The 26,107-nt window shown below is 42.9% G+C and overlaps 2 protein-coding genes across 2 annotated transcripts; one reads left to right on the forward strand and one right to left on the reverse strand.

Annotated features, from left to right (window-relative positions):
- The first annotated feature begins 1,249 nt into the window (after positions 1 to 1,249).
- Positions 1,250 to 16,133, forward strand: LOC124680466 (MADS-box transcription factor 14-like). Its single transcript, XM_047215522.1, has 8 exons — positions 1,250 to 1,539; positions 13,565 to 13,643; positions 14,685 to 14,749; positions 14,841 to 14,940; positions 15,112 to 15,153; positions 15,309 to 15,350; positions 15,441 to 15,559; positions 15,663 to 16,133. The coding sequence occupies exons 1-8, from the start codon at positions 1,355 to 1,357 to the stop codon at positions 15,766 to 15,768; spliced, it is 738 nt and encodes a 245-aa protein (XP_047071478.1). The 5' UTR covers positions 1,250 to 1,354; the 3' UTR covers positions 15,769 to 16,133.
- Positions 16,134 to 16,208: 75 nt separating this feature from the next.
- LOC124680464 lies at positions 16,209 to 20,877 on the reverse strand. Its single transcript, XM_047215521.1, has 4 exons — positions 19,652 to 20,877; positions 18,304 to 18,426; positions 18,041 to 18,172; positions 16,209 to 16,722 (listed from the first exon to the last, which is right to left on the reverse strand). Exons 1-4 carry the CDS (start codon positions 20,810 to 20,812, stop codon positions 16,588 to 16,590), a joined length of 1,551 nt encoding a protein of 516 aa, XP_047071477.1. The 5' UTR covers positions 20,813 to 20,877; the 3' UTR covers positions 16,209 to 16,587.
- Between the last annotated feature and the right edge of the window lie 5,230 nt (positions 20,878 to 26,107).

The following is a 26,107-nucleotide window of genomic DNA, read 5'->3' on the forward strand; positions in this document are numbered from 1 at the left end:
GTAATGGCTCCCAGCGAAATTATTTTAGAATCTGACCCCTAGGTTCGATACCAACAAGGATGGAGCCGAAATTGTATAGGTGGGCTCCAAGGATTTTCGTTGCTAAATGGCTTCATAGGTTCGACGTCATGTGGTTTGGCGTTGGCCCTGCTTCGGCGCCGACCTGCACGATTTCAGCTTCATCCTCGTTGGCACCAAACTCAGCGGTCAGACTTCAGTTAGACGAGTCATTAATGTCGCTAGATGGTTAGTTTCTCAAACAAAATATTACCCATCTATATTCGTAAATGGAGGGAATGAGCAGCGCTATGGACAACCAGGACTGTGGACAATTACAATTCACTCGGGAAATGGTGAAGTTCATTAAAGCTCGGAAAATGACAGTACTCCAAGTGCAATTACCTTCTTTCTCGAAATACACAGATGAACCAAAAGTAGAAAATAGTGTATTGCACACGTTCTCAACCGACGCAGCGCATTGCCGGAAATGAAGCTGCCCCCGGGCGTGGGCCGTGTAGGGATGCGACATTTGAGGGCAAAGACCAGACGCGGCAACGCCGGGCACTAGCTACCACCCCACTACTGTCAGCAGTAGCAGCAGAGCAACACTTCATCCATCCAAGTCCAAATCAATCATGCGCACGAGACGACGCAGGCAGGGAGGACAGGCGGCAGTCCCAAACGGGAGAAGCGAGACGGCCCAAATTAAGCAAGCAAGCAAAGCCAGCCTCCTACTGTCGCAGCCCGCCCGCCCGCCCCCACTCCGCACCATCATCTCATCTCGCCTTCCATCTTTCCTGGACGGACCAGTACTTGACCTAGCATTTGTTCCGCGCCGCCGTCGTCACAACAACAACAAAAAAAAAAGCACAAAAGGAAATGAAATGCCTACGAAAAAGGAGAAAAAAAAAAAGGCCGTGCTCCGTTCCTGTGGCTCGAGCAATAGATACAGGCTGCGAGGAATTCGGGCATCAGATTTTGGAGATTCGGACGTACGATCGGCGGACACGTCGACGGGATCCGGGCCCACAGCAGGCCATCCTGTGGCGGGGCGAGCCCGGGGCCCCACGGGTTGGGCCTGGGCCAATGGCAAGTCGACAACGGATATGCTCCAGACCAGCCCGGTATCGACATACCGCGATCTGCCCCAGATCCCTTAAAAACCTCCCTCCCCCCTTGCCGGAACGGAACCCTCGTTGCTCCTCTCCCCCCACACACACACCCACCGGACGCGCGCACGCACGCCATGACGCCGACCCCGCGGCTCGACCTGCACCCCCGGGAGTAGCCGTCGCGGTCGCCGGCTGGCTGGATTAGGGTTTGGGCCGGTCTTCGAGGGAGGGAAGGAGGCGAGATGGGGCGCGGCAAGGTGCAGCTCAAGCGGATCGAGAACAAGATCAACCGCCAGGTCACCTTCTCCAAGCGCCGCTCGGGCCTGCTCAAGAAGGCGCACGAGATCTCCGTGCTCTGCGACGCCGAGGTCGGGCTCATCATCTTCTCCACCAAGGGAAAGCTCTACGAGTTCGCAACTGACGCATGGTTAGTACCCTACACCCTACGGCCACAGCGACCGCTGATTAATTTCTCTCCGTTCCGCCTTCGATTTCATGCCGCTCTACGAGTTGGGCGCTTGTTCGCTCCATTTCTGCGCTGTTCGATCCATTAAGTTTGCCGCGCGCTCGGTGTTCATTCCTGTGTCGAATTCTTCCTCGGCTGCTCGTTTTGCTACCCTAGAATCCACCGGCGGCGGGGTAAGCGTCCCGCCGCTGCGATTCCTGCCTTGGACCGTACGGCCAGAGACGGGCTGCTGGGCTATTTTATGCTCCGCTATCGCCGGGGACCTTGTTCATCCGCTTCATTTTGGGGAATTTTTCCGTCCCAGACCCGCCAGCTGGCAACCCAAGTGGAAGGGGTGCCATAGTAAATATCTTGCTACTTTACACGTCCCCTTTTTTTTCTGGTAGCTCAGGATATTTATTTTTACCTCTCACTCGAGTAGGCTGATAGTATTTGTGTACCAAGCTTACCCTCCTCATCTCAGTTGGCATCTTATCTTATTTGATGCACGTCGTTGCCTGTCTGATCAGTTACTGTGAGCTTAATTTGCTGCTTAGAACCTCATCAACTTGCTGAGTTCTTTTCAAGCTGACCCCCCATTTTGTTGTTTGATTGGCTCCATCTCATCGGAATTAATTAATTGTCTGAAGCTCCCAAATGCATCGTTTGCCTGGAACTCATGAAACTCGTCCCTAGTGTCAAATTAATTGTTCATATGTTTTCTGTAGCCCGTTCCCTTCTATCTGCTTCCTCAGTTTAATTACTTGTGAGATAGAAATCATATACTGATTGCCTGCTAACAAAAGAAATTGGAGCAAATAACACTTATCCAGCCGTTCTCCCTGCTCACATAACTCCATCTTAGCTTCCGAAGGATCGCTTCTTTCTGGTAAATAAACAATGATGTTTGTAATCTTGTCGAGAAAACGAAATTGTTATTTGTTTCATGTGTATTAACAAGGACGTGTACTATGTTGATTACTGAACTTGAACTACTAGGTTCTTTGCTGTAGTAGTATGACTGAACAAGTGGCGCCGAAGAAAGAGTAAGCAAAGTTGATTGGTTTACCTTCTATTCGGTTGCTCTACCGAATGACTATGCATGCAGGCAGTAGAACAGTTATTGGTTAGATTAATGCTTGCATGCATGTATCAAGCCGGGCAAGTGATGCAAATTACTTCTGGGTCGCTGAGGTCCATAAGAATAAAAGTCACTTAAATTAAGCTACAAAATGGATGTAGTCATATTATAAGCCTAGGAGCAGTGCTGAGCTTCGGCATCTGAGAACATTCTAATTGGTAGCCGTGCATATGTTGGATTGCCTGCTTTATTTTCTTCTCTCCAATGTTTGCTCCCGTGGCATGCTGGCATCCTAATTGTTACATGCTTGTCTAGATCCTATGAAACCGCAGATGCATTGTGATGATATTCCATGGTCTAGTTTGTTAGCCAGCCTCTTGTAGTTACGGAACCTCAGATTTTACAGCTTTCTGGACTTCTAATACAAATATGCATACAAACCATCATGATATATAGCCTGGCCACAGCCGACGGCTCAAGCACAAAACCAGCACTGATCAAGAAGACAGCCTATGCATACACTAAAAGGCAGATAATATTGCACACTTCACTGGTTAGCTGATCCTGGTTTTGGATAACTGGGACCAAATTGTTATTCACTCTATCCACTCATTTTAACATCAGCCGATTAGTTAATCACATCTTCCAAAGGTCTTAGACAGTGTAAGACTTAACCTTCTGTAGTAAATACTAGGCCCAGCCTACCAAAAGGTCTTATAATTTAGAATAAAAGGTAGTACCAATTAGACTATTAGGGATTCTGTTTTGGATCTGTACTGTTACACGCTGTGTCGCTCTAGTGCTTTCCCAGGTCAAGGGAAACAGATATCCTCTACACCTTTTGTATCTCCCAACAATATTAATACCTCCGTCCCATGAAAACATGTCTTAACTTTATCTAAATTTGAGGGTATCTAGATGCCACATAGTGTCTAGATACATCCAAATTTGGTTGAAGCTAAGGCAAGTTTCAAAAGTTGAAAGAGGTACTTTTAGTACATCCAAGGTATTGTCTAAAAATATCAACTCTGAGGTAGTCAGAGGTTCCATTTTTGCTCCTGCGACATCTTTAGCCCCACAGACAACGCCCAGACGACCGGCTTGGACCGCTAAGATCTTATGTTTATCCACCATGCATGTAGGTTATGATTTTGCGTTCAAGAAAAATAAACTAATATTTTGAAAATTAAAATTAAACTCCAATAAAGTCTATGTCGATCTACTGATAGAATCGCTGGAACCGAAAACTAGTTGCTTTTTTTGCATTATGTTTCCCCAAAATGATAAAAGCTTCTTCATACATGTATTGTAAGTGAAATCTTAAGATATACTCCATCCGTTCCATTCTATAATGCCTATAGTTTTTTGGCATGAAAATTAGCGCAAGAGTATTCTTTACATAAGATCCATTGGCTTAACGATTTGAGATCAGAGTAAAATGAGGAAAAATCGATAACTTCCTAAATTAACATAACAAATTCCACAAATCTCTCTAGTTGACTCTCCATATATGTGCAGCCAGGTTCTACTATTAAGGAAAGAAAAACAATGCTTCCTAAATCTAAGTAATCGTTGGGGTCATGCATTAGGAATCTCAATTAATTGTTTCCCTTTTGTATGGATTTTTTTCATGCATGTCGTGTGGGAGCTGACCGGTAGAGGGGGTAATTGAAAAAAAGCCAAGCTACAACCTTATATTCTGAAACAAATGCCAAAAATCTATAGACATTATAAAAAGGAACGGAGGGAGTATCGTAAATAGATTTATCATAGTTAATAACTGATGAGAGTTATTGATGTTACAATTTCGATGTTTCGCATTACTGACATGCTTATTGTTTGTTCTGATGTCATGTGTTGTAGGATCCTTCGCCTAAGCCAAACAGTGTAGCGACCTCATGTAAAGCTTTAGTATTAGCATTCCTGTATACCATATTCTAAGAATTTAAATATTAAATAAAAATATATTATTCTTTTGAATCTTGATTTCATAATTTTAATTTGTTAAGGCAAAAAATAAAATTTGAAAATTTGAATTTCGAAAAAAATGTGATTTTCTAGAAAAATGTTGAGGCCATAATTCTCTGTATTTGAGTCTAGAATTTTGAATTAAAAAATCAAATCAGAAAAAGCTTTTCAATAAAACTTAAAAAAGGTTTGAAATATTATATCCACATATACTAAATCAATATGATTAGATCAAATCACGAAAAAATGTTTAGTTACTGTATTTATTTGGTGTTTTGAATGTTGATATTTTTCTGTTGACATGACCAAACTATACAAATTTTGACGTAGGACAAGGCATACAATCTGAGAGAAGTTTCTTTTGAAGTGGATAGCCCAAGGCCAAATATGGCCTGCAGTACAAACCAAACGCGTTCCACTATATTTTGTTTTCAATAAAAGATATTTATACTAAAGCAAGGACGTTTATATAACCATTATCGGTTTTAGCCACGCACTGGCCCTCCGCAGATTCAACCAAAGTATTACTCCCTAAAATAGTAATAATTCACGTGACAAATGAACACAGGCAGAATTAAGCGAAATGCAGTTTTAGTACGTTCATTTATATTCCTGGAGTAGATAAATGCAACTGTTTTCACGCAGTTGACCAAACTGTAACACGGTACGTTCAGTACTGACAAAATCAACTTGGTGACCTTTCCCCACTGTACATCGTTCCGTGTGTACATGCTTGATTATTTTAGGACTTGTTTATTTATTTGGTTGAGTTTCCAACCGTAGAAGTTCTTATGGACGTAGGCATGCATCTCAATATCGCATGCGTGCTTTTCTTTCCACACCATTCGTGCTTTGTAGGACAATCTTCGATCTGACCACTTTTTGATTCTGAACGTGAGTCAGTTAGTGTCAGGCGTCATTCACAATGTATTAACAGCTTTGGTAATCATTCAAAACGGATCCATGTCATACAATCTATCTGGTTGCACTTCACATCGTCTTTGGATACAGTATATGTGTGCAAAACTATGTGGAACTGCGATTTGTCAACTCCAGAATGATGTCAATTAATACGAAACAAAATCATAGATTAAAATATAACATCGGTGCAAATCATGCCGGAAATGTACATGGCTATATGGCTTTATGAGAAAGTTGTAGTTTGAGTTGTCATAGATTAAAATATAACATCGGTGCAAATCATGCCGGAAATGTACATGGCTATATGGCTTTATGAGAAAGTTGTAGTTTGAGTTGAAACCCAACTTGCTCACTGAAATCGGACTATTGACCTGCTAATCCCGACCTTGTTCCTGTTTAGCACATCGTCAAAAGTGTGATTCTGATCCAGAACACATTTTTTTCTTAGTATTGTAAATGTAGTCCTTGATCCACATATCAAAATTCATCTTCCTCCTCCACCCTCACTTCCCCTATCCGCTTTCAACCCTAGGCGCGGTTGTGCTGTTGGTTGCGCGTGGCAGATAGGCATATACAGGGTGACTCGTACAGGTTCAAGGTGAGGATTGTCCTAGATTTGCAAATACTACGATCCCAAGTTTAGATATTGGCAAGTTGGTGCTCGACTTGTACCATTTCAAGATCAAGATTTTAAACAGGCTAGCCTCCTTTATTGCGAGGAAGAACGTGTCTCGTGTTTTATTGTAAAAACACAAATGGGTCATATTGCCGCACCAACCAATGGATTTTTTTTTTATTTCACATGTGAGTTGCTACCATGCCCGGTTGTACAAAATCCGGGTAAAAACATTCTGTTGATAAGGGTGCATTATCTTTACACAAAATACATAAGAGAATTTAATAAAATGAGTATGTGTTGTTCACAAACAAACGAATAAAGAATAATAGGAAGACTTGTGCCTTATGTTAAATAAGAAAAATAGTACTCCCTCCATCCCAAAATATAAGGCATCTAAGGATTAGTTAAAAGTCAATGTTTTTAAAGTTTGACCAAGTTTATACACAAAAATATAAATATTTACAATACTAAATCATTATCAATAGATTCACCCTAAAGTATATTTTCTTAATATGTCAATTTGATATTGTAGATGTAAATATTTTTTTCTAAATATTTGATCAAAGTTTGTAAGGTTTGACTTTTGACCAATCCTTAGACGCCTTACATTTTGGGACGGAGGGAGTAGTACATACTTAGTGTCACATTATAAAGAGTAATAATAGCTTCAATTCTATTCTAAAAGTGTAGATAGAAATAGGAGTCGAGTTGGTTGGGTTGTACATCCACTATCTGAACTTATTGAGCTCGAATCCCTTATTTTTCACAATACTTGTATCACATGAATGTAGATATGTGCAAGGTTCAAAATGGCGCTAGGCGCTAAGCGTTCTGCCACCGGATAGCTCCTAGGGAGCCTAGACGTGCATTCTATACGACAACATCAGTTGGGAAAATGAAATGGTCAATTTGTCGCCGATGAGGAGCATTCTTGTCTAAGGAAGTTAAATACTTGCTGACTAACTAGCCGTCACGAACCATGAGTACATGTATGCATCATATATATGTGGACTATAAATGTGCCAACACTATTCATTTTATTATCTAGATATGTTTTGATTTTTTTTCTATCTTTTGTCTTACTCGGTCCAATCGATCATGTATATGTTATGTTTATTCTGATGAACTTGCAACTGCACACTCCCATTGAAGTATCTTTATTGTTCACTTGTACCTTTAACATTATTTGTTCACCACATTTTATTGTGTTACATAAAAGGTTCGTTTCTTATCTATTTTCTATGATAACCATTCAATTATTTATGATATTTTTTTACATGTCAAGTATCTCTTGTTCTACGAATCAATCATGCATACAATATTTTCAAAAGGCAAATTTTGTTTACCCTCTCACAAGTACAAGTAACATGATTATCCAATTAATCCATGAGCTGGTTTTTCCTAAATCAGCCTTGTCTTTTCATAATACCATACCACTTACCACAAAAGCTCATGTCGTGTTGGTTGCATGCATGTGTTTTCTCTTGTTTCGGTTGGGACATGCCTAGGGGCACTTGCTCGTGTTTGGTTGCTTGCATTGCATGAGGGAGCAGTTGTGACACCCGTTTTTGGTTGCTTGCACATGAGAAATTTGGCTTCACCCTATGTTTATACCTCTTCTCAAGAGTGTTGATCTTTACATAGTACCATCAAATTAACATGAAAGAAACATGAGACTAAGTCAAATTACAACCCTACGATGCGATGGAAGTATTGACTTAACAGTTATAGTCTAACTACTTAACAAGTGGAAATACTTGGTCTATTAATTGGAAAATCACAATGACACGAACAATGTTTAACTGCCATAGTAAGATCCTTGTGGATCCTCGGTTTGCCAACATTGTCTCGGCACACACTATCCTTTTTATTGTCCAAGCAACATTTATCGGTTGGTACCACATCATGACCTTGCTTAGTGGAGTCAACCGCCACATCCTCCTCCTGTGGCACTCTCATCAATAGCAAACCCATGTATCCAGTTTTGAAAAATGCAACATGCAGACAAGCTTAACTTGGGTGGCCAAAGGGTGGAAATACTTTTGATCTAGGCTCTTCCATCTATTCTTCAAAGCCGCAAATGCCTTCTCAACTTTCAATCTAAGGCTTGAGTGCCGACACCTAAAGATTTTTGTAGCATTATGAGGATAGTTCTGATGGTACCTAGTGCTTCTGAACAGCCAAGCCGACATGCATATCCATTATCTTCCAAGTGGAACATTAACTATGAAGTAAATAGGAACAAACCCTAAACCCGTGGCTCACTGCAAGGTATGAAGGTCTACAATATTATCTCGAGGGGCACTTAACACATGTAGTCTAAAGAAACTTTCATTTAGAATGTTTACATTACGACTGTGATCCTTCCCAACCACCTAAGACATGAGAACTTGAGAAAAAAATCAATAATAGGTACTCCCTTCTCTGTTCACTATTGTAAGACCGTTTAGACATTTCAAAGTGGACTAGTTTTAGATCAAAATGAGTGAACCTGCACGCTAAAATTAGACTAGGTACGGACCAAAATGAGTGAATCTACAAAAGTTTAAAGATCTTACATTAGTAAGCGGAGAGAGTTGCACATTCTATGTTCCCCTAAATGCTACAAGCATTGATTGGTGTTGAAGTGTAATTAGTGGATTGCACTAACCCTTTTCATCGGTTTAGACTTTTGGTTGCGTTGGTTTGTGCATGGAGATTGATATGCTATCATAGCCTAAGATCTTGAGTTCGACTCTTGGCTTTTGCAACTTATCCTAAAAAAATTGTCGCCGCCCTTGTGTTCACATATAGGCATGTTGAGTCATACCTCTGAATCACGGGTCCATTTATAAGGCATCTTTAGCCTACCTCTGTGTTTACACATGTTGACCTGTCTTCCCCCTCACACGTGAGGAGGGGAGTGTATATGTGGATTGTAGTAACCCTTTCCATCAGTCCACATGCAAGTCCTCTTGAATCATACCTCCGAGTCACCGGTCCACCTACAAGGCCTCTTGATCCTACCTGTGCGTTTACAGATGTTGAATTATCTTCCTCGTCACACGTGAGGGGGGAACGAAGTGTATACGTGGATTGTACTAGTCCTATCCATTGGTTCGGATTTTTGGTTGCGTTCGCTAGTGAATGAAGCTTGACATGGTATCTCAGCATAAGGTCTCGAGCTCGAGCTCAAGTCCTGGCGTGCGCACTTGATCCTAAAATTGATGTTGCCCTACGGCATTCACATGCATGCCTCTTGAGTCATAACTCTGAGTCCGCGGTCCATGTACAAGGCCTCTTGAGCCAATCTCTGAGACTCTACATGTGTTGACCCCAAATGCAAATGGGGTGTTGTAGTGTATAGGTGGATTGTACTTGTCATTTCCATCACTTTGAAATTTTGGTTGCGTTGGCTAGTGCATGAAGCTTGACAATTGACACGCTGGGGTGTACCATTGACAACATGAAAAAACGGTTATGCTGATGACACGGTTATATGAGAAACTTGAGAGTGCTTAGCGTATTCCATATCTTGAAGTATGGATACCATCTTAGAGTCTCTCTTACCTTCTTTGGTGTGTCACCAGTTGGTGGCTTGATCACCTCACCTTTAAGCTCGCCACATGCATACAAGACTTTCTTGAAATACCGATGGACTCTATTAATGGATCTCCGAAGTTGTTGTGAATCAGTGTAAACCTCTAGTTTATCACCAACAACTTGAAGGAATATTGCCACTTGCTAGCACAAAGTTGTGTGGATGCTATCATGCAGTAAACATATCCCGAAATGTTTTGCAAAGATGGAAAGGGAGGCTCTTCTTATATGAGCATTTGTATGGCATCTACATCTCTACAATTGTAGATGCTGACAAGCCACCCTATCCACATCTTGCCATGCATATCTTATTAGGAGAGAAGGGCCATCATTCCCCCTCTTGCAGACCAAGAGTAGCCACTCATGCATTGTAGCTACGGAGGGTTGAGGCCTATATAGCAGGACCCATTTGTCGTCCTATTGTAGGTCACCAGAGTATGGGGCATGTACACTATCTTTCCAGTGAAGTCAACCTAACTAACTTGAAGGTGGGGGTATAGGGATTTTACCGCCGCCGCAAAAGTGGAGGAATGACGTGGTTGGAAACGAAGGAGAGGTGAACTGGTACTTAGTGGTGATGGAGGTGCGCAGCTGCTGGAGACAAACAAGAGACTAGCCGGTGGTAGGGAGAAGGATCAGTGCTGCACTACCTCAAGAGAACTTGAGGATTTTTCGTAGTCGACATCTCTCCATCGGAGCTCCCACCTATCCTCATGTTTCTCCTCGAGCAAGCTTTGCTACCTAGAATCTAGTGAATAAAGGCATTCCTTGTAGGTATGGCTGGGGGTGCTTTAATCCGGTGGCGCCATCCTAAACCCTAAATCAAGCATTTAGAGGGACAAATTTAGCTTCTCTCGGCCTTGGTTGCCCCTCATGCAGGAAACCAATCACGCCCCTAGCAATCTGGAGTGGTGTGACATATGGCTCGATGGATGTGAGATGAAAGGAGTAATCTTGTCTAGTAAGATTGGGAAACATGCCTAAATTTAAGATTGAAGTCATAAATCGAGGTTTGAAGACACGAGGCCACCTAAATTTAAGAGTGATGTGACATACGGAGTTTTTTCCCCTAAGTTATATCGTGTATGCTCCTTTATGTAGTACATTCCTTTTTCGGTAAAGGGAATATATTGATATCACAAAGATACTAAATACACCTAGCCTATGCAACAACGTGATGCCCTAGTGGCATTACGGATGCACACAACTACAAAAGAAGAAGAAATATTCCTTGAAGCAGAATTATTAACACCACCAAGACAACACTAGAAGTCCAGCTCCTCCAAAAGTGACACACATCTAAGAAGGAAACAGTGCACAAGCGCAAAAGATCTTAGATTTTCACCCTGGAACAAAACAATACCTTCAACAAAATCATTGCCAGGCACAACCAATAAAGGTCATACCTTGAATTTTCACCCTGAGAGGTAAGACCTTGAACATATGCCCCCACTTGCAATGCCAATGCTCCAAGTCAGAAATCACCAAGTCAATTCCTCGTCTTCACAAAGACCGAAATCACCATAGTTAAGTCTTTACATCCACCTTAGTGGCATTTCGCTGGCTTCACCATGGAATGAGAAAGCGTGCTCCATAATGGTCATACCCAGCTTCGCAGTGCTCCCTCGGAAACCAAACGGCTAGAGAAAACATAGATGTGCACGACCGAATTTCACCCGATCCAGCAATTTCCAGGCATGAATCACCCAAAGGAGTTCGATAGGGACTCGCAACCGGCAGATCTTCATCTTGGCATGAGTTGGAATAGTAGGAAAACCACCATTATTTGGTTGGGCCAGCAGCCCCCTCACAGCCGGCCGGCTTCCGGCGAACAGATGGAACGGGCCAACCCGTTCTGGCCCAGATCAAACCAAAGGTTGGCCCCAGATCGAACACGCGAGGGAGGTTCCGAGAGGCAGGAACGCATGCTCGAGGAGCGCCACCGCCCGCCGCCGCCAGAGCACCACCACAAGCAGCCCAACTCCGTCTCCTTCGTGCCTCCCTGCCGTGCGCCAGCAAGCACCACCCAAACAACGAGCACCGCCACCCCGTCGCTGCCTGGTCTCCACCTGCACCGCCCCGAAGTCGAACCCCCCCATGCGAAGGGAGCTTGACGGGTCATGCCGCCCTTCGACAGCCAGGTGTGGTCGCCACCGCCTGCGACGGCAGCAGCCGGTGGGGTGGGATCGGATCTTGTGGGCTTGGGAGGTGTGGGGTCCTTCGGAACCGCCCTCGCGTGAGCGGCCCGGGAGGAGATGATAGAATTCAGTGATAAAAACATATCTATAAAAATGGGGAGAACTTCACTTCCCGACCTCTGCACCAACTAGGGATGCACACAACCATTAAGCATGAGTACTAGGATTTTTAATCTTGGTGCAGATTAAAGCTTAGTCCTCAAGATAAATTGCATGAGCACCAGATCCAGCCTAACTATGAACCTAAATTCGTGGATTTGAACTCATGTGTTGGGTTCTGTAGTACATTCTGGCTGATTGTAGTAGTTAGTATCTGCACTTTGGAGTGTGACCAATGTCACCACGCTTTTTTGATGTTCAGCCATCCAATGCGTCAGATGCAGTTTTACATGGAACATTTAATCTCTTCGGCATTAGAACTTCTCATTTGAATCTACCACCAGCAATATATTGTCTAACTACTCAGCATGACGGTTGAAACCTACGCTTACTCATCGGAGCATGGTCTCACCCAAGATGTGATTTTTTTACTCTCTTTTCATAGTCATTTTCATCTGCTAAGGGTGTTGTCATATTGTTCATTATTCTTTAGCATTCTTGGTATATTATTCCATCCTCATTTAGGATGGGAGGGCGAGGTCCAAGCCACAATATTGTGCATACTGGACATATATTTATGCTATATACACAGTAATATCATGAAAATGTCCTATGAGTTGGTGGGCTAGGGCCCACTTTGCCCCAACTAAGCTTTAGCACTAGTTTGGAGGTTGTGGCCACACAAAAAACTACCGAGTTAGGAACGAGGTAATATGTAATAGGATAAGAGTAGAATTGATTGAAGAAAAGCTAGTTCAACACTGACTAAGGTGATTTGGGCATATCCGAGGCCTCAAGAAGCAGTAGTAGAATCCTAAAGGGTAGGAAAAATATCATGAGGGACACATGTGACCAAAGTTGACATGGGGGGATGCGGTAAAAAGGGACTTGAAGGATTGGAATGTACCTTAAGATTTTGCTCCTAATAGAACTGCATGGAAATCACCAATCCATGTGCCGGCATCTTAGTATATTGCTTACTCGTTTCTCTTGTTCTCTTGGTTTCATATCTAGCCTACCCCAGCTAGCTTGGAACAAAGGCTTTGATGTGGATGTTGCTTATCGTCGGCTATACCTGGGCATTTGTCAGGCTGGGTGGAAAAAAGTTCACCGCAGAAAATCTAGGCCCAGTCCTGGCTAGGCAGAGGAAAATTCTGCCGGGCCTCTTCACTACTATGCAGAAAATGCAGGCTCGGCCCTGGCCCGATCACTGGACCAGGCTTGGTCCGGGATTTTCTGGCCGACCAGGCCAGGCTGCCCTTGCCCAGCTATATCGTGGGCCTTTATAGCTTTTGTTTAATTAACCTATGATTATTTTCATTCTCACAATCAGTTAAGAATGCAAACAGTTTGATGAGTATTTGTTATCAGTGTTTGAAGATAATTTGCATATGTCAATATGAAACAACAGATTATCGTAGAAATCAACGATGGTTCAAATGTAGCATATATCTTTTATTGAGATATTCATGCCATGCACTGGATACCCTAATAATATTGATGTGTACATCCAGTGACTTAACATTTGTTGCTCTTATGCAGTATGGACAAAATTCTTGAGCGGTATGAGCGCTACTCCTATGCAGAAAAAGTGCTCATTTCAACCGAATCTGAAATTCAGGTAACATAAAAACAAACAGTGTGTTTTTATTTGGCTATGAACTGTGAGTAAAATTCTACTGTGATATTTTGAACTTTATTAATTAGACCACTATGTATTTTTAAATTCTTTTTATGAGCTATCAAGTTACTTAATTCAATTGTAGCTACTGACTCCTGGTTCATTTTGTTTCTGTCTGCTATTCAGTTTTTCTTTGGTGAATGCTTAGGCATCTAACTTTATGCTTTACTAAATTATCAGTAGTAGATTGAAATGCATGGGATGAGCGGCAATTCTAAATTAGCTAATTGAGTTTCCAAAAGAGTAGAAAGAAAATTTGACAGACATATAATAGGGTGAATAAAAGTGTGTGCATTTATGAGAATCAGAACTTTTTCCTAGATTTATCGCTGATCTTAACACAAATCATTGATTCTCCAGACCTTTGGCTGTATTATTCTACCATCGGCCATTAAGGATCATGCGACACTAGTTGTCATCTCTGGTTTCTTCCTACAGCTTGTCTGAGGCTATAGTCCAGCAAAACAAAGAGATCTAGTAAGGTTCAACTAGGAGCTCCAGAACCTAACTGCTAGTTTTTGGCCAATTTTCAATCACTTCCAATGGTATTTGATATAAACCAAGTTGCAGCTCAAACTGATAGGTCCAACCAGTTTTATCTTATTTCTGACAGACAAATTCAGCATGTATGTATGACGAAGAATATTGAAGAATGTTATTTCTGTAACAAATAAAAGAGTGTACATATATACAATGTCGTGTTTAATATTATACCTCCTTTGAAGCCCTTTGGTATTACGAGATGTTATTTTTACACCTAATGTAAGACTTCTTGCACTGAACTAATTAATTTGAAGTTACGAAATTCAAGTACAAAGCACAGACCAATCCTTTGTATTCGCTCCCTGCTTGATCCTTGTTCTTAGGTCTCTTAAGAGTCTAAGTTCAGGTCTGACTTAATGAACTTGATTTATCATTCATGTCCTTGTACCTTCTTATTTCACTCAAACTTAGTAATGGAAACCTCATTTGCTTTTGTAGGGAAACTGGTGCCATGAATATAGGAAACTGAAGGCGAAGGTTGAGACAATTCAGAGATGTCAAAAGTAATTTGTAGTTATTTTGGTTTTGGTTGGCAGTATGTTGTATACTTTGTTAAGATAAACGTGTCTGAACTTCTACACCCTGCACCTGTAGGCATCTAATGGGAGAGGATCTTGAATCATTGAATCTCAAGGAGTTGCAGCAACTAGAGCAGCAGCTGGAAAGTTCACTGAAACATATTAGATCCAGAAAGGTAGATACATCAATACAGCAACAGAATACATGGAAAAAACAAGAAATTACACTTGCAGAAAAAGTTCAGAAAAGTACACTTCACTCAGATTCTAGACTGAGATATACACGTTATGTTGATGCGTTTTATTACGTTCAAGCGCTGATAACTAAAAATTCTGTATGTGTGCAGAGCCAGCTTATGCACGAATCCATATCTGAGCTTCAAAAGAAGGTGATTTTTTTTTGTCAACCTTGCATCCTTGAACCGGTAGCAGAGCTGGCAAACTTGTCATGAGAATATTTAGCAAACTTGCATCCTTACATCCATTTATGAGATGTATGCAAGTATTCAGTGCTTTACACAAAACCTCATTTTTTATGCTGCAGGAGAGGTCACTGCAGGAGGAGAATAAAATTCTCCAGAAGGAAGTAAGCTACAGTTGCTTTTATGGTTCAACCGATCTATACTGTTTCATCAAACCAAGTTAAATTGACAGAAACCCTGGTCCCTTCCTGCAGCTCATAGAGAAGCAGAAGGCCCACACGCAGCAAGGGCAGTGGGAGCAAACTCAGCCCCAAACCAGCTCTTCCTCCTCCTCCTTTATGATGGGGGAAGCTACCCCAGCAACAAATCGCAGGTGATGTACATTCACGGTCCTTCCCTATCCAGGCCATTTTACTTCCATTCTTTTGACTCTTAAGTAACAAAATAATACACTATTGTTATGTTGGGTTGTGCAGTAATCCCCCAGCAGCGGCCAGCGACAGAGCAGAGGATGCGACGGGGCAGCCTCCGGCTCGCCCGGGGCTTCCACCATGGATGGTGAGTCACATCAACAATGGCTGAAGGGGCTTCCACTCCATCTAAACGTATTATTCAGTACGTGTAGCGAGTTGCACCGGCCTGTCTTCTTGTGGTTGCTAGCAAGCTGACCCCTAGAGGAAAGCAGAAAGGGAAAATTCGGAGAAAGGTAGCAGGTTGCAATGTGTATATTTCACTCTGTTCTGCTCAGTTTCCCTCCTGCCTGAGCTGACTTCACGTAAGAGTTATTTACCTTGTAATACATGTGTAGCGTGAGTGACAAATTTTCCATTTTCTACGACCCTCTTGGGTGCCGTCTGTTTCTGTGAATTAAACTATCCAATATGAGTATTATGTATATTGTGATTGTTGAAAATAAATTAATCCGGACCTTTGTCTCCGTGATCTTACACCATATGCATTGAATTGGCAAGCCCCATAATGGAGCACATCATTCAGAATTTCAGATAAATGTAACGCTCTTGTTGGGAGAAGCAAGTAACCATTCCATACTTATATTACATGTATAATTTCTGCAGAACAAGTTGCAAGGAAACAGGTAGTAAAACTAACCATCTTCCTCAAGGGAACAGGTTGGTACTCTGCCAGTTAACTGAAGCAACATCAGTAAAAACGACCCTTCTGCCACACCTATAAACATTTTCCATACCATCAGAGAGAAACACCATCCTAGACACAACAAATAAACGAAAGGACTCAAAATGACAGATATAATACTCTGCACTAATTCTAAGGATTACACTGTTTTCCCTTCAACATCAGTTACCGCAGCTTGACCTGCTGACGGGATTTCAGCCTATCAATCAAAAAGATAATCCTCCTATAACCCTCTTAGCAGGAAAACTACAGCTTGAGCTTCTCCTTAAAGCGCGAAATAAACTTGAACGTCTCCTCTGCTTTCACCTGTTGATAAATATCCGTTCGTGATACTCTGTCCGGATGGAATTTCAAAAGGGCTCGCTTATAAGCACCTTTAACCTGAAGGAGTAATAAGCATAATATCAGAAATGAACATCAGACATAAGAATTGGCTATTGATTAATTCTTATTTACATACATATGGTCATTGCACAACAACATAACTTTCAGTGCTTACATTCAAAACTGCACATAGATTTGGATCACAACATTTGCTTATGAAATTCAGGTAGTAATCAGAATGTGCTATGGTACTTTTGTTTCTGTGGAGCAAAATAAAAGATTTGGATATGTAAACGGGCTATAGCTAGAGCTCACATGTTCCACAAAATGCAAACAGCAAATGCTAAAGGGAAGAACAGTTTGTGTGTATAGGAAGCGGCTATTCTGAACACGAGCTCAGATGAGCTCGTTTTATGGACCGCACAGCTGGTACAGGAGATACTGTTGTTGTGTCAGATACGGGATTAGAAAAAGTGTGTACTCGAGGTGCTGTTCGTATGTACGTTTCCTTCGTCCAAGCGGCAGCAGCGCCGCCGGTGGCCAAGCGGCAGCCACGGGGGACCCCATGGTTGGACGTTGCAGTAGCAGCACCATGGACCAAGCAGCAGCCACGGAGCCGGCGACCAAGTGGCAGTAGCAGAGGACGGACGCCATGGTTACAGCTCCGCTGACCAAGCGGCAGTATCAGAGGATGTCATGGTTACGGCAGCTGCGTCCGCGACCAGCCTACTGCAGCAGAAGATGCTATGGCTACAGCAGCGGCGTCCGCGCCCAGCCGGCTACAGCTGAGGACGACATGGTTAGGGCGGCGGCACCGGCGACAAACCTGCTGCAGCTGAGGGTGGTTACCGCAGCGGCCGTCGCTAGGAAAGGCAGAGAAGTAGTGTCCTCGTTGCAAGTGAGTCTTCAGACTGACTAAAATAATAGGCATACGATAGAGATACGGTGGTGTACCAAAAAATGAGTGGTTCAGAAAACGAGCTCATATGAGCCCGAGATCAAATGAGCATTTCCGTAAGATCTCTTTTAACAGTACATAAATAACACAGGTAGTGTGCAAACAGAGGCTGGGAGATGTACACTGGATTAAATAGTTAATCTGGCCATTTCGATTTTGTAACAGAAAAATATGGAAGTACTCGAAAGGCTTTAAGTTAGACAAATGAACATATTTATTCTGATATTTAGAAGCTACAATTGCTCAAAATATGTAGTCTTTAAGCTATTGCATAGGGACATTAGTATCTGTACTTTCTAATATAGAAATAAAAAGAACCAATACAGCAATTAGAATATTAGGAAAGTAACAGCAAACAATCTTCTGCCAAGAGGAAGTTTAGGAAAGGTTGTGTGTATCAGTAGATATACAACATACCTCGCCCCCTTCAACAGGGATGCCTAATGCACGCAAAATCGAAGACACATCTCTGCATGTCCTTTCCAAATTTTCGAGCTCCAATCTTACTGCCCCTCGACACTGCTCCTTCAGCTGTGTATCTTCTTCAGTCTTTTCAACAAAGAAAAGGGAATAGTAAGTATGATGAAATTTCACTTAAAGAAAATAATCAAGATAATGATATAGAAACTAAGGATATCAGAGCAAGAATCAATTCATTGCATAGTATGTAGAAAAAAGACCTTTCGTTGTGTTTCACGAACTTCTTCAACTCGTTGCTTTTGTCTCTTCTCCATGTCAAGCTGTCGTAAAGCTTCAGCCTTTTTTCTCTTTCTCAACCGCTTTGCCTCCTTCGCCTCCTCAGCCTGGGATTTTTTTTTCGAACAAAAGGACCATCATGAATTAATTGTTAGTGTGAGCTTTTGCATTTTGATAATATAATTAAGAGAACAAAAGCAGGGATGGAAAAGACACAAAAGAAAAGCGTGCAGCTCCTTAAAACTAACATACTTGTACAACACTCAGGTTTAACTCTAAAGAGAATTCCTTATTTTACACTACTCCCAAATATGATTCCTTATTTGGCACTGGAATTTTTTTCCTTCCTTATTTGAAACTTGTGTAAATTTTGATGCCTCGTGTGACACTATAGTTCATTTTGACAACTACTCGTATTTGGTTATAATTAATCCATATATGCTAATTTATAACAAGTTATATACATAAACTGCAAACGGCATGGACATCAGATACCCGCCTCCTGTGTTTTCTTGCACGCTGGGATTAACAGGATAAGGCTCTGCTTGGTTCAGCGTATTTTAGTCAAAGCGGGTGTAAGAATTCCGGGCCGTAACTGTTTCCATACAAGCGGTTGGTTCTCCTTATTTTAGCAGGTCCCTTTTTTTCCACCCGAGTAGGCGACATTACTGCATGGAAGATGCGTCAAATCTACGGCCCACCCACACTCCGCTTAATATCCAGCTGTAATCGTGGACACAAGAAAACCAGGCGATCAAGATTTCCTGATGAGATATTAATACGGCATTCCAAGCATGCCCTAAGGAGGATTATATGGCGTTTACGAATCGGGACACGTGGGTCCCGTTGGAATAGCCAACCCCCCCTCTCGACCAATCTTTGGGCTCTCCACCTGGCACCTTGGTTTGTCTCTTTGCTTAGATTTTTTCTCCCCGATCGATCCCTCAAGAATCAATTTCCTTCCTGGCTACGTCCAGCTGGGCTTGCTCATCTTAGCAGGCCCGCTGCCTCTACATGGCTTCCAACTAGGCTGGCGGGGTTGTCGCTTCTAGCAACTTAAATTTTCTTTTCTTGGACAGCTAGCGACTAACACAAGGGTACTTTGGTCTACCTGATAAAAAAATGACAAAACAATCTAACGGAACAGACGGTAGTTTCATATAAGGCATCAAAACTTACACCAGGCGACAAACAGGGAAGGAAAAAAATTCCACTGCGAAATAAGGAATCATATTTGGAAGTATTGTCAAATAAGGAATTCTCTATTAACTCTATTGCTATTGTCGTACAGTTCTAGTTAAAGACAAATTCAAAGCGGGAAAACTAGTATACCTGTATTGCTAACTGACGCTGCCTGGATGCCCACTCCTCCTCTTGTGCCCTTTTATACTCATCAGATTCCTTGTGCTTTTCACGAGCACCAATTAAACCATCCTGAAAGTCCGGACCATCTGGGAGAACAGCCAGTCGCCCCAACTTTTCAGGATCATCCATCCTTTCAGGAGTGCTGACAAACATAGGAGAGTCATCCTTCCAATCTGCCGAGCATGCAGGGAAAACCCTGTTTTTGGGGATGAAGCTAAAGCCCGTGCACCCTTGAGGATTCAGGGTGTCATCTGGGTGAGGAGGAGGACTTGGTTGTGGGGCTTTTTCAGGAACAGGGCCCTTGTCGGAGTGATCTGCTTCATCATTACAAGCCATATCAGGATCCAAACTGCCAGCGGGATTGCGACCTTCAGTTTGTATTCCGCTGGAATCAACACCCACCGGAGATTCGTTGGCTGCATTTGGCGCTGAAGAAGGGCTAGCGCCATACTGCGGACCACTGGTACCAATTGGCCCAGCCGGGTTGAACACATACTGCTCCCAGAAGCTGTCATCTAGAGGAGACCCTGAAGCAAAGAGGTTATCTGGATTTTCGCCGTGGTGTGTACTTGACTCGGCACTTGACGCGGAAGTGCTAGCCCTGCCACCTTTGCGCTGCTGCGGGGGAGGGTGATGCATCATTCTTCTAGAAGCAGCCCTCTCCCACGGCCCACGAGCCGCCACCGAGGGCAGAATCTCACAATCCGAGCTGTCGTCACTGTCCGAGTCCGAATCTGATCCTTCGGACAGATCACTCTGGTCGCTGTCGGACACATAATCCAGCCCATATCTGTTTCTGGGAGCAGCATGGCCAGGGGGAGTTGCTGTGGCCGGAGACCCGCCAGCAGCCGCGGTGCTGGGTCCTGCCCTATCGCCGCCACCGCCCCCCTCGTCGTCCTCATCATCATCATCATCATCTAGGTTGATCACATTGCTGCTAGAGCTGTTCCCCTTCTTGCTATTGCACGCCGCCGCGGCACGGGCCCTCTCCGCGGGGTCGTTGATGATGAAAACCTCCGAGTCATCCGCGCCGTCATCCGCGTCGTCCTCGTCTAGGACCACCAACGGCGGCTGCTCGGGCTTCATCCTGGGCGACTTCCCCGCCGGCCGCATCCGGCCCCACGACATCGCAGGCCGGAGCAAGAACCACCAGCAGCGAAGCGGGCGGGCTAGGGCATGGGAGCCAAGGCACCCGACCTCTTGTGCTTCTTCCCTAGGGTTTCGATGGGATCCTGCGGGGAAACAAGGCGAGCGCGGAGATTGGCGTCACGCGGATTCGCCCAAAATGCAAAGATTTAAAAACCCTAACTTTGGTCGATTCGGAAGACGAATCGGGAAAGAAATGGAAGAGCGGGGGGTACCGGACCGTGGATCGGATGGGAGTACCTGCGGCGGCGGCGGGATTGAGGGGGGCGTGTGGATCCGAGTTGGCTTCCTCTTCCGCTTGGACGGGGCTCCTCCGGCTGGGCTCGGGGAGGGGACTCCTCAGGGTAGGAGGAGAAAGACACGGGCGCGTTGGACTTTGAGTCGGGTCGCGTGACGCGAGGCGACCAGCGGAGCGGAGCGGAGCAGATGAGACGACGATCCGGTGGGGACTGGGTTGCAGCCGTGCGTGCCCGTGCGGTGCAGGTGCTGACCCCAGGCGGACTGTGCGGATTTCCTTCTGATTTTGGCCAGGGAAAACTGGAAGCGGAGGCGGCTACGGCGTGCACGGCCGGTACATACGGCGGGAGGTTGCCAAATCGACCACGATTTTTACCCTCTGGGCGAGATAACTTTGGGATTTTTTCCACCGCCCAAAATTAATGCATTATTTAGGTTTTTCATTTAAATACACAGTGCATAAAAGTGGGATCATTACTCTACCCATATTTAATACGGAGTAAAACCTTAAGAAAGTTCAAGTAAACAAATTATATTTATAAGATGCAATGAAGACACATAGAACTCAAAGGCAAAACTATTTCATGTTAAGAAATAAAACAATTAAACGCAAAAGTCAATGTAAAGATGATCAATAAATATCTACCTCGTAATATGTTGCCAATTGTCCTAGAACAAGAGGTTTTAGGAAATATTTTTCGATGGTAATTTCCAAGTATATCCAATATCATCTTCATACCAAAGAAAGCATATGGTAAAAGATACGAGTTAACCATCATACAACGAGAGTTTCTTGATAGCTTCAATTAATTACACCATCATGCAAAGCAATGAATAGCATAACTTGAAGCAAATGATTTCCCAAAAATGATATGAGACACCTATTGTAAAAATCATGCCAAGAAAAACTCTCACAAACAAGATCCACAAAGATATAAGAAACCATTTAAGCAAAGTTGGACTTGTTTGAGCAAACCATGCCACATAGGAATGAGATAATTTACAATATCAATACTATGTGACACAACCTTAAATATACACATTTTTCATGGCTTGTTATATGCACAAAGCATAATACTCTCTCATAATGTCATAGAGAATTTATTTTCACAAAGACAACAAAGAACCAACTAGAGATAATTAATGAACATAGAATTTGACTTTCTCATGAGGATGACATACCACGTAGAGACTAGATAAACTTGCAATATCAATTCTAAGTGGTGTTCCTCATGTACACACATTTTTAGGGTTGTGACATTTCTAATGGCATATCACTCCCCCAGAATGGGATTGTCCATTAATCACTCGGAAGAGCCATATAAGATACACCAAGATGTGAATAGGCTTCAACTCAAACACAAATACATGAAGCGCAACCTAGTATGCATAGACTTGATTTCTCAAGATAAGTCAAGTAGGAAGCACAACATATACGAGCATATGCAAGGTACGAAACAAACACATGCAAAGGGGCGAGTAACTTTCAATATAAGTGAGTTGAGCACATGTTATCGCAAGGAGGAACATTGGATATATGATAGAAGCAAGATAGTCAAAAGACTTGGCTTGAGATAATATAAATGATGAAAGATCCCTTAATTCTTCATGATGTAGCCAAGTCTCCAATGCCCTCCATCATCACCTATTGATCAAGTTTTAGCTTGTTGGTCCCCAACCAAGTTGGATCCTAAGAGGTTAGTCACAATAGGTTTGGCAACTCAAATAGTTCTTTTCTTAACACCACTTTGAGCACCAACATATTTGGCAAACACATTACCAACTTCATCCTTACGAAGAGAATAAACATCATCAATGATGATAGGGTTAGATGAGGTACCAATAGTGCAAAAGGAGGAGATGTGGCCCTTCTCACGACATATGTAGCAAGTTCTTCTCTTCTCCTTCTTCTCACTTGATTTCTCCACAATAGGAGCATTAACTTGATTCTTCTTGGAAAGTGGCATTTCTTCAACCCGAGGTTGGGCATTGCCTTGAGCTTGAGGACGCTTCCCTTCTTGCTTCTCACTATGAGGCTGATTCTTCAATGGATAACATCTAACGTGATGCCCTTCAATTTTGCACTTGAAGCAAGTAATCTTGGACGAATCTTTGAGTTGAACTTGGCCCTCCTTATTCTTAGAGCTTTTGGACTTCTTTGTGTTGTTGGAGATAAATCCAAGTCCACTCTTGTCATTGGGGGATTGTTGCACACTCAACATCTTGTCAAGTTTGCATTTCCCTTCATGACCCTTTTTCAAGTCTTTCTTCACGGAAGTGACTTGAGCCTTGAGCTCTTTGATTTCCTCTACATGGTTAGTAACAACATAAATACTAGAGAAAGTATTGATGGCGTGTAAGACACACGTCCGTTGGGAACCCCAAGAGGAAGGTGTGATGCGCACAGCAGCAAGTTTTCCCTCAGAAAGAAACCAAGGTTTATCGAACCAGTAGGAGCCAAGAAGCACGTTGAAGGTTGATGGCGGCGGAGTGTAGTGCGGCGCAACACCAGGAATTTCGGCGCCAACGTGGAACCTGCACAACACAATAAAAGTACTTTGCCCCAACGTAACAGTGAGGTTGTCAATCTCACCGGCTTGCTGAAAACAAAGGATTAGATGTATAGTGTGGAAGATGATGATTATTTGCGAAGAACAGTAAAGAACAATTGCAGTAGATTGTATTTCAGATGTAAAGAATTGGACCGGGGTCCACAGTTCACTAGTGGTGTCTCTCCCATAAGATAAACAGATGTTGGGTGAACAAATTACGGTTGGGCAATTGACAAATAAAGAAGGCATAACAATGCACATACATATATCATGATGAGTACTATGAGATTTAATCGGGGCATTACGACAAAGTACATAGACCGCTATCCAAGCATGCATCTATGCCTAAAAAGTCCACCTTCGGGTTATCATCCGAACCCCTTCCGAGTATTAAGTTGCAAACAACAGACAATTGCATTAAGTATGGTGCGTAATGTAATCAACACAAATATCCTTAGACAAAGCATCGATGTTTTATACCTAGTGGCAACAGCACATCCACAACCTTAGAACTTTCTGTCACTGTCCCAGATTTAATGGAGGCATGAACCCACTATCGAGCATAAATACTCCCTCTTGGAGTCACAAGTATCAACTTGGCCGAGCCTCTACTAGCAACGGAGAGCATGCAAGAACATAAACAACATATATGATAGATTGATAATCAACTTGACATAGTATTCAATATTCATCGGATCCCAACAAACACAACATGTAGCATTACAAATAGATGATCTTGATCATGATAGGCAGCTCACAAGATCTAACATGATAGCACAATGAGGAGAAGACAACCATCTAGCTACTGCTATGGACCCATAGTCCAGGGGTGGACTACTCACACATCGATCCGGAGGCGATCATGGCGATAAAGAGACCTCCGGGAGATGATTCCCCTCTCCGGCAGGGTGCCGGAGGCGATCTCCTGAATCCCCCGAGATGGGATTGGCGGCGGCGGCGGCTTTGTAAGGTTTTCTGTATCGTGGCTCTCGGTACTGGGGGTTTCGCGACGAAGGCTTTAAGTAGGCGGAAGGGCAGGTCAGGAGGCGTCACGGGGGGCCCACACGCTAGGGCCGCACGGGCCCCCTCTAGGCCGGGGCCCGCGCCGCCCTACTGTGGCGGCGCCCCGTGTCCCCACTTCGTGACTCCTTCGGTCTTCTGGAAGCTTCGTGTGAAAATAGGACCCTGGGCGTTGATTTCGTCCAATTCCGAGAATATTTCCTTACTAGGATTTCTGAAACCAAAAACAGCGAGAAAACAACAAGCGGCTCTTCGGCATCTCGTCAATAGGTTAGTGCCGGAAAATGCATAATAATGACATATAATGTGTATAAAACATGTGAGTATCATCATAAAAGTAGCATGGAACATAAGAAATTATAGATACGTTTGGGACGTATCAAACATCCCACAGCTTAGTTCCTACTCGCCCTCGAGTAGGTAAACGATAACAAAGATAATTTCTGAAGTGACATGCTATCATAATCTTGATCATATTATTGTAAAGCATATGAGATGAATGCAGCGATTCGAAGCAATGATGAAGATAATGAGTAAACAAATGAATCATATAGCAAAGACTTTTCATGAATAATACTTTCAAGACAAGCATCAATAAGACTTGCATAAGAGTTACTCATAAAGCAATAGATTCAAAGTAAAAAGCTTTGAAGCAACACAAAGGAAGATATAAGTTTCAGCAGTTGCTTTCAACTTCAACATATATATCTCATGGATAATTGTCAACACAAAGTAATATAACAAGTGCAATAGGTAAACATGTAAGAATCAATGCACACAGTTGACACAAGTGTTTGCTTCTAGATAGAAAGAATAGGTAAACCGACTCAACAATAAAGTAGAAGAATGGCCCTTCGCGAGAGGAAGCATGGATTACTATATTTGTGCTAGAGCTTTTCATTTTGAAAACATAGAAACAATTTTGTCAACGGTAGTAATAAATCATATGTGTTATGTATAAGATATCCTATAAGTTGCAAGCCTCATGCATAGTATACCAATAGTGCTCGCACCTTGTCCTAATTAGCTTGGATTAACATGGATTGTCATAGCATAGCATATGTTTCAACCAAGTGTCACAAAGGGGTACCTCTATGCCGTCTGTACAAAGGTCTAAGGAGAAAGTTCGCATTGGATTTCTCGCTTTTGATTATTCTCAACTTAGACATCCATACCGGGACAACATAGATAACAGATAATGGACTCCTCTTTAATGCATAAGCATTCAACAACAGATAATATTCTCATAAGAGATTGAGGATTGATGTCCAAAACTGAAACTTCCACCATGGATCATGGCTTTAGTTAGCGGCCCAATGTTCTTCTCTAACAATATGCATACTCAAACCATATGATCATGAAAATCGCCCTTACTTCAGACAAGACGAACATACATAGCAACTCACATGATATTCAACAAAGGTAAAAGTTGATGGCATCCCCAGAAACATGGTTACCGCTCAACAAG

The sequence above is a fragment of the Lolium rigidum genome, unplaced genomic scaffold (genome assembly GCF_022539505.1).
Source record: "Lolium rigidum isolate FL_2022 unplaced genomic scaffold, APGP_CSIRO_Lrig_0.1 contig_17360_1, whole genome shotgun sequence".
NCBI lineage: Eukaryota > Viridiplantae > Streptophyta > Magnoliopsida > Poales > Poaceae > Lolium > Lolium rigidum.

Coding starts and splice junctions, on each gene's coding strand:
- LOC124680466 (XM_047215522.1), top strand. CDS start 1,355: ATGGGGCGCGGCAAGGTGCAGCTCAAGCGGATCGAGAACAAGATCAAC. Junction 14,941..15,111: donor AACATATTAGATCCAGAAAG/GTAGATACATCA, acceptor GTATGTGTGCAG/AGCCAGCTTATGCACGAATC. Junction 15,560..15,662: donor ACCCCAGCAACAAATCGCAG/GTGATGTACATT, acceptor TGGGTTGTGCAG/TAATCCCCCAGCAGCGGCCA.
- LOC124680464 (XM_047215521.1), bottom strand. CDS start 20,812: ATGTCGTGGGGCCGGATGCGGCCGGCGGGGAAGTCGCCCAGGATGAAG. Junction 18,427..19,651: donor AGCGTCAGTTAGCAATACAG/GTATACTAGTTT, acceptor AAAAAATCCCAG/GCTGAGGAGGCGAAGGAGGC. Junction 18,173..18,303: donor TTCGTGAAACACAACGAAAG/GTCTTTTTTCTA, acceptor TTTGTTGAAAAG/ACTGAAGAAGATACACAGCT.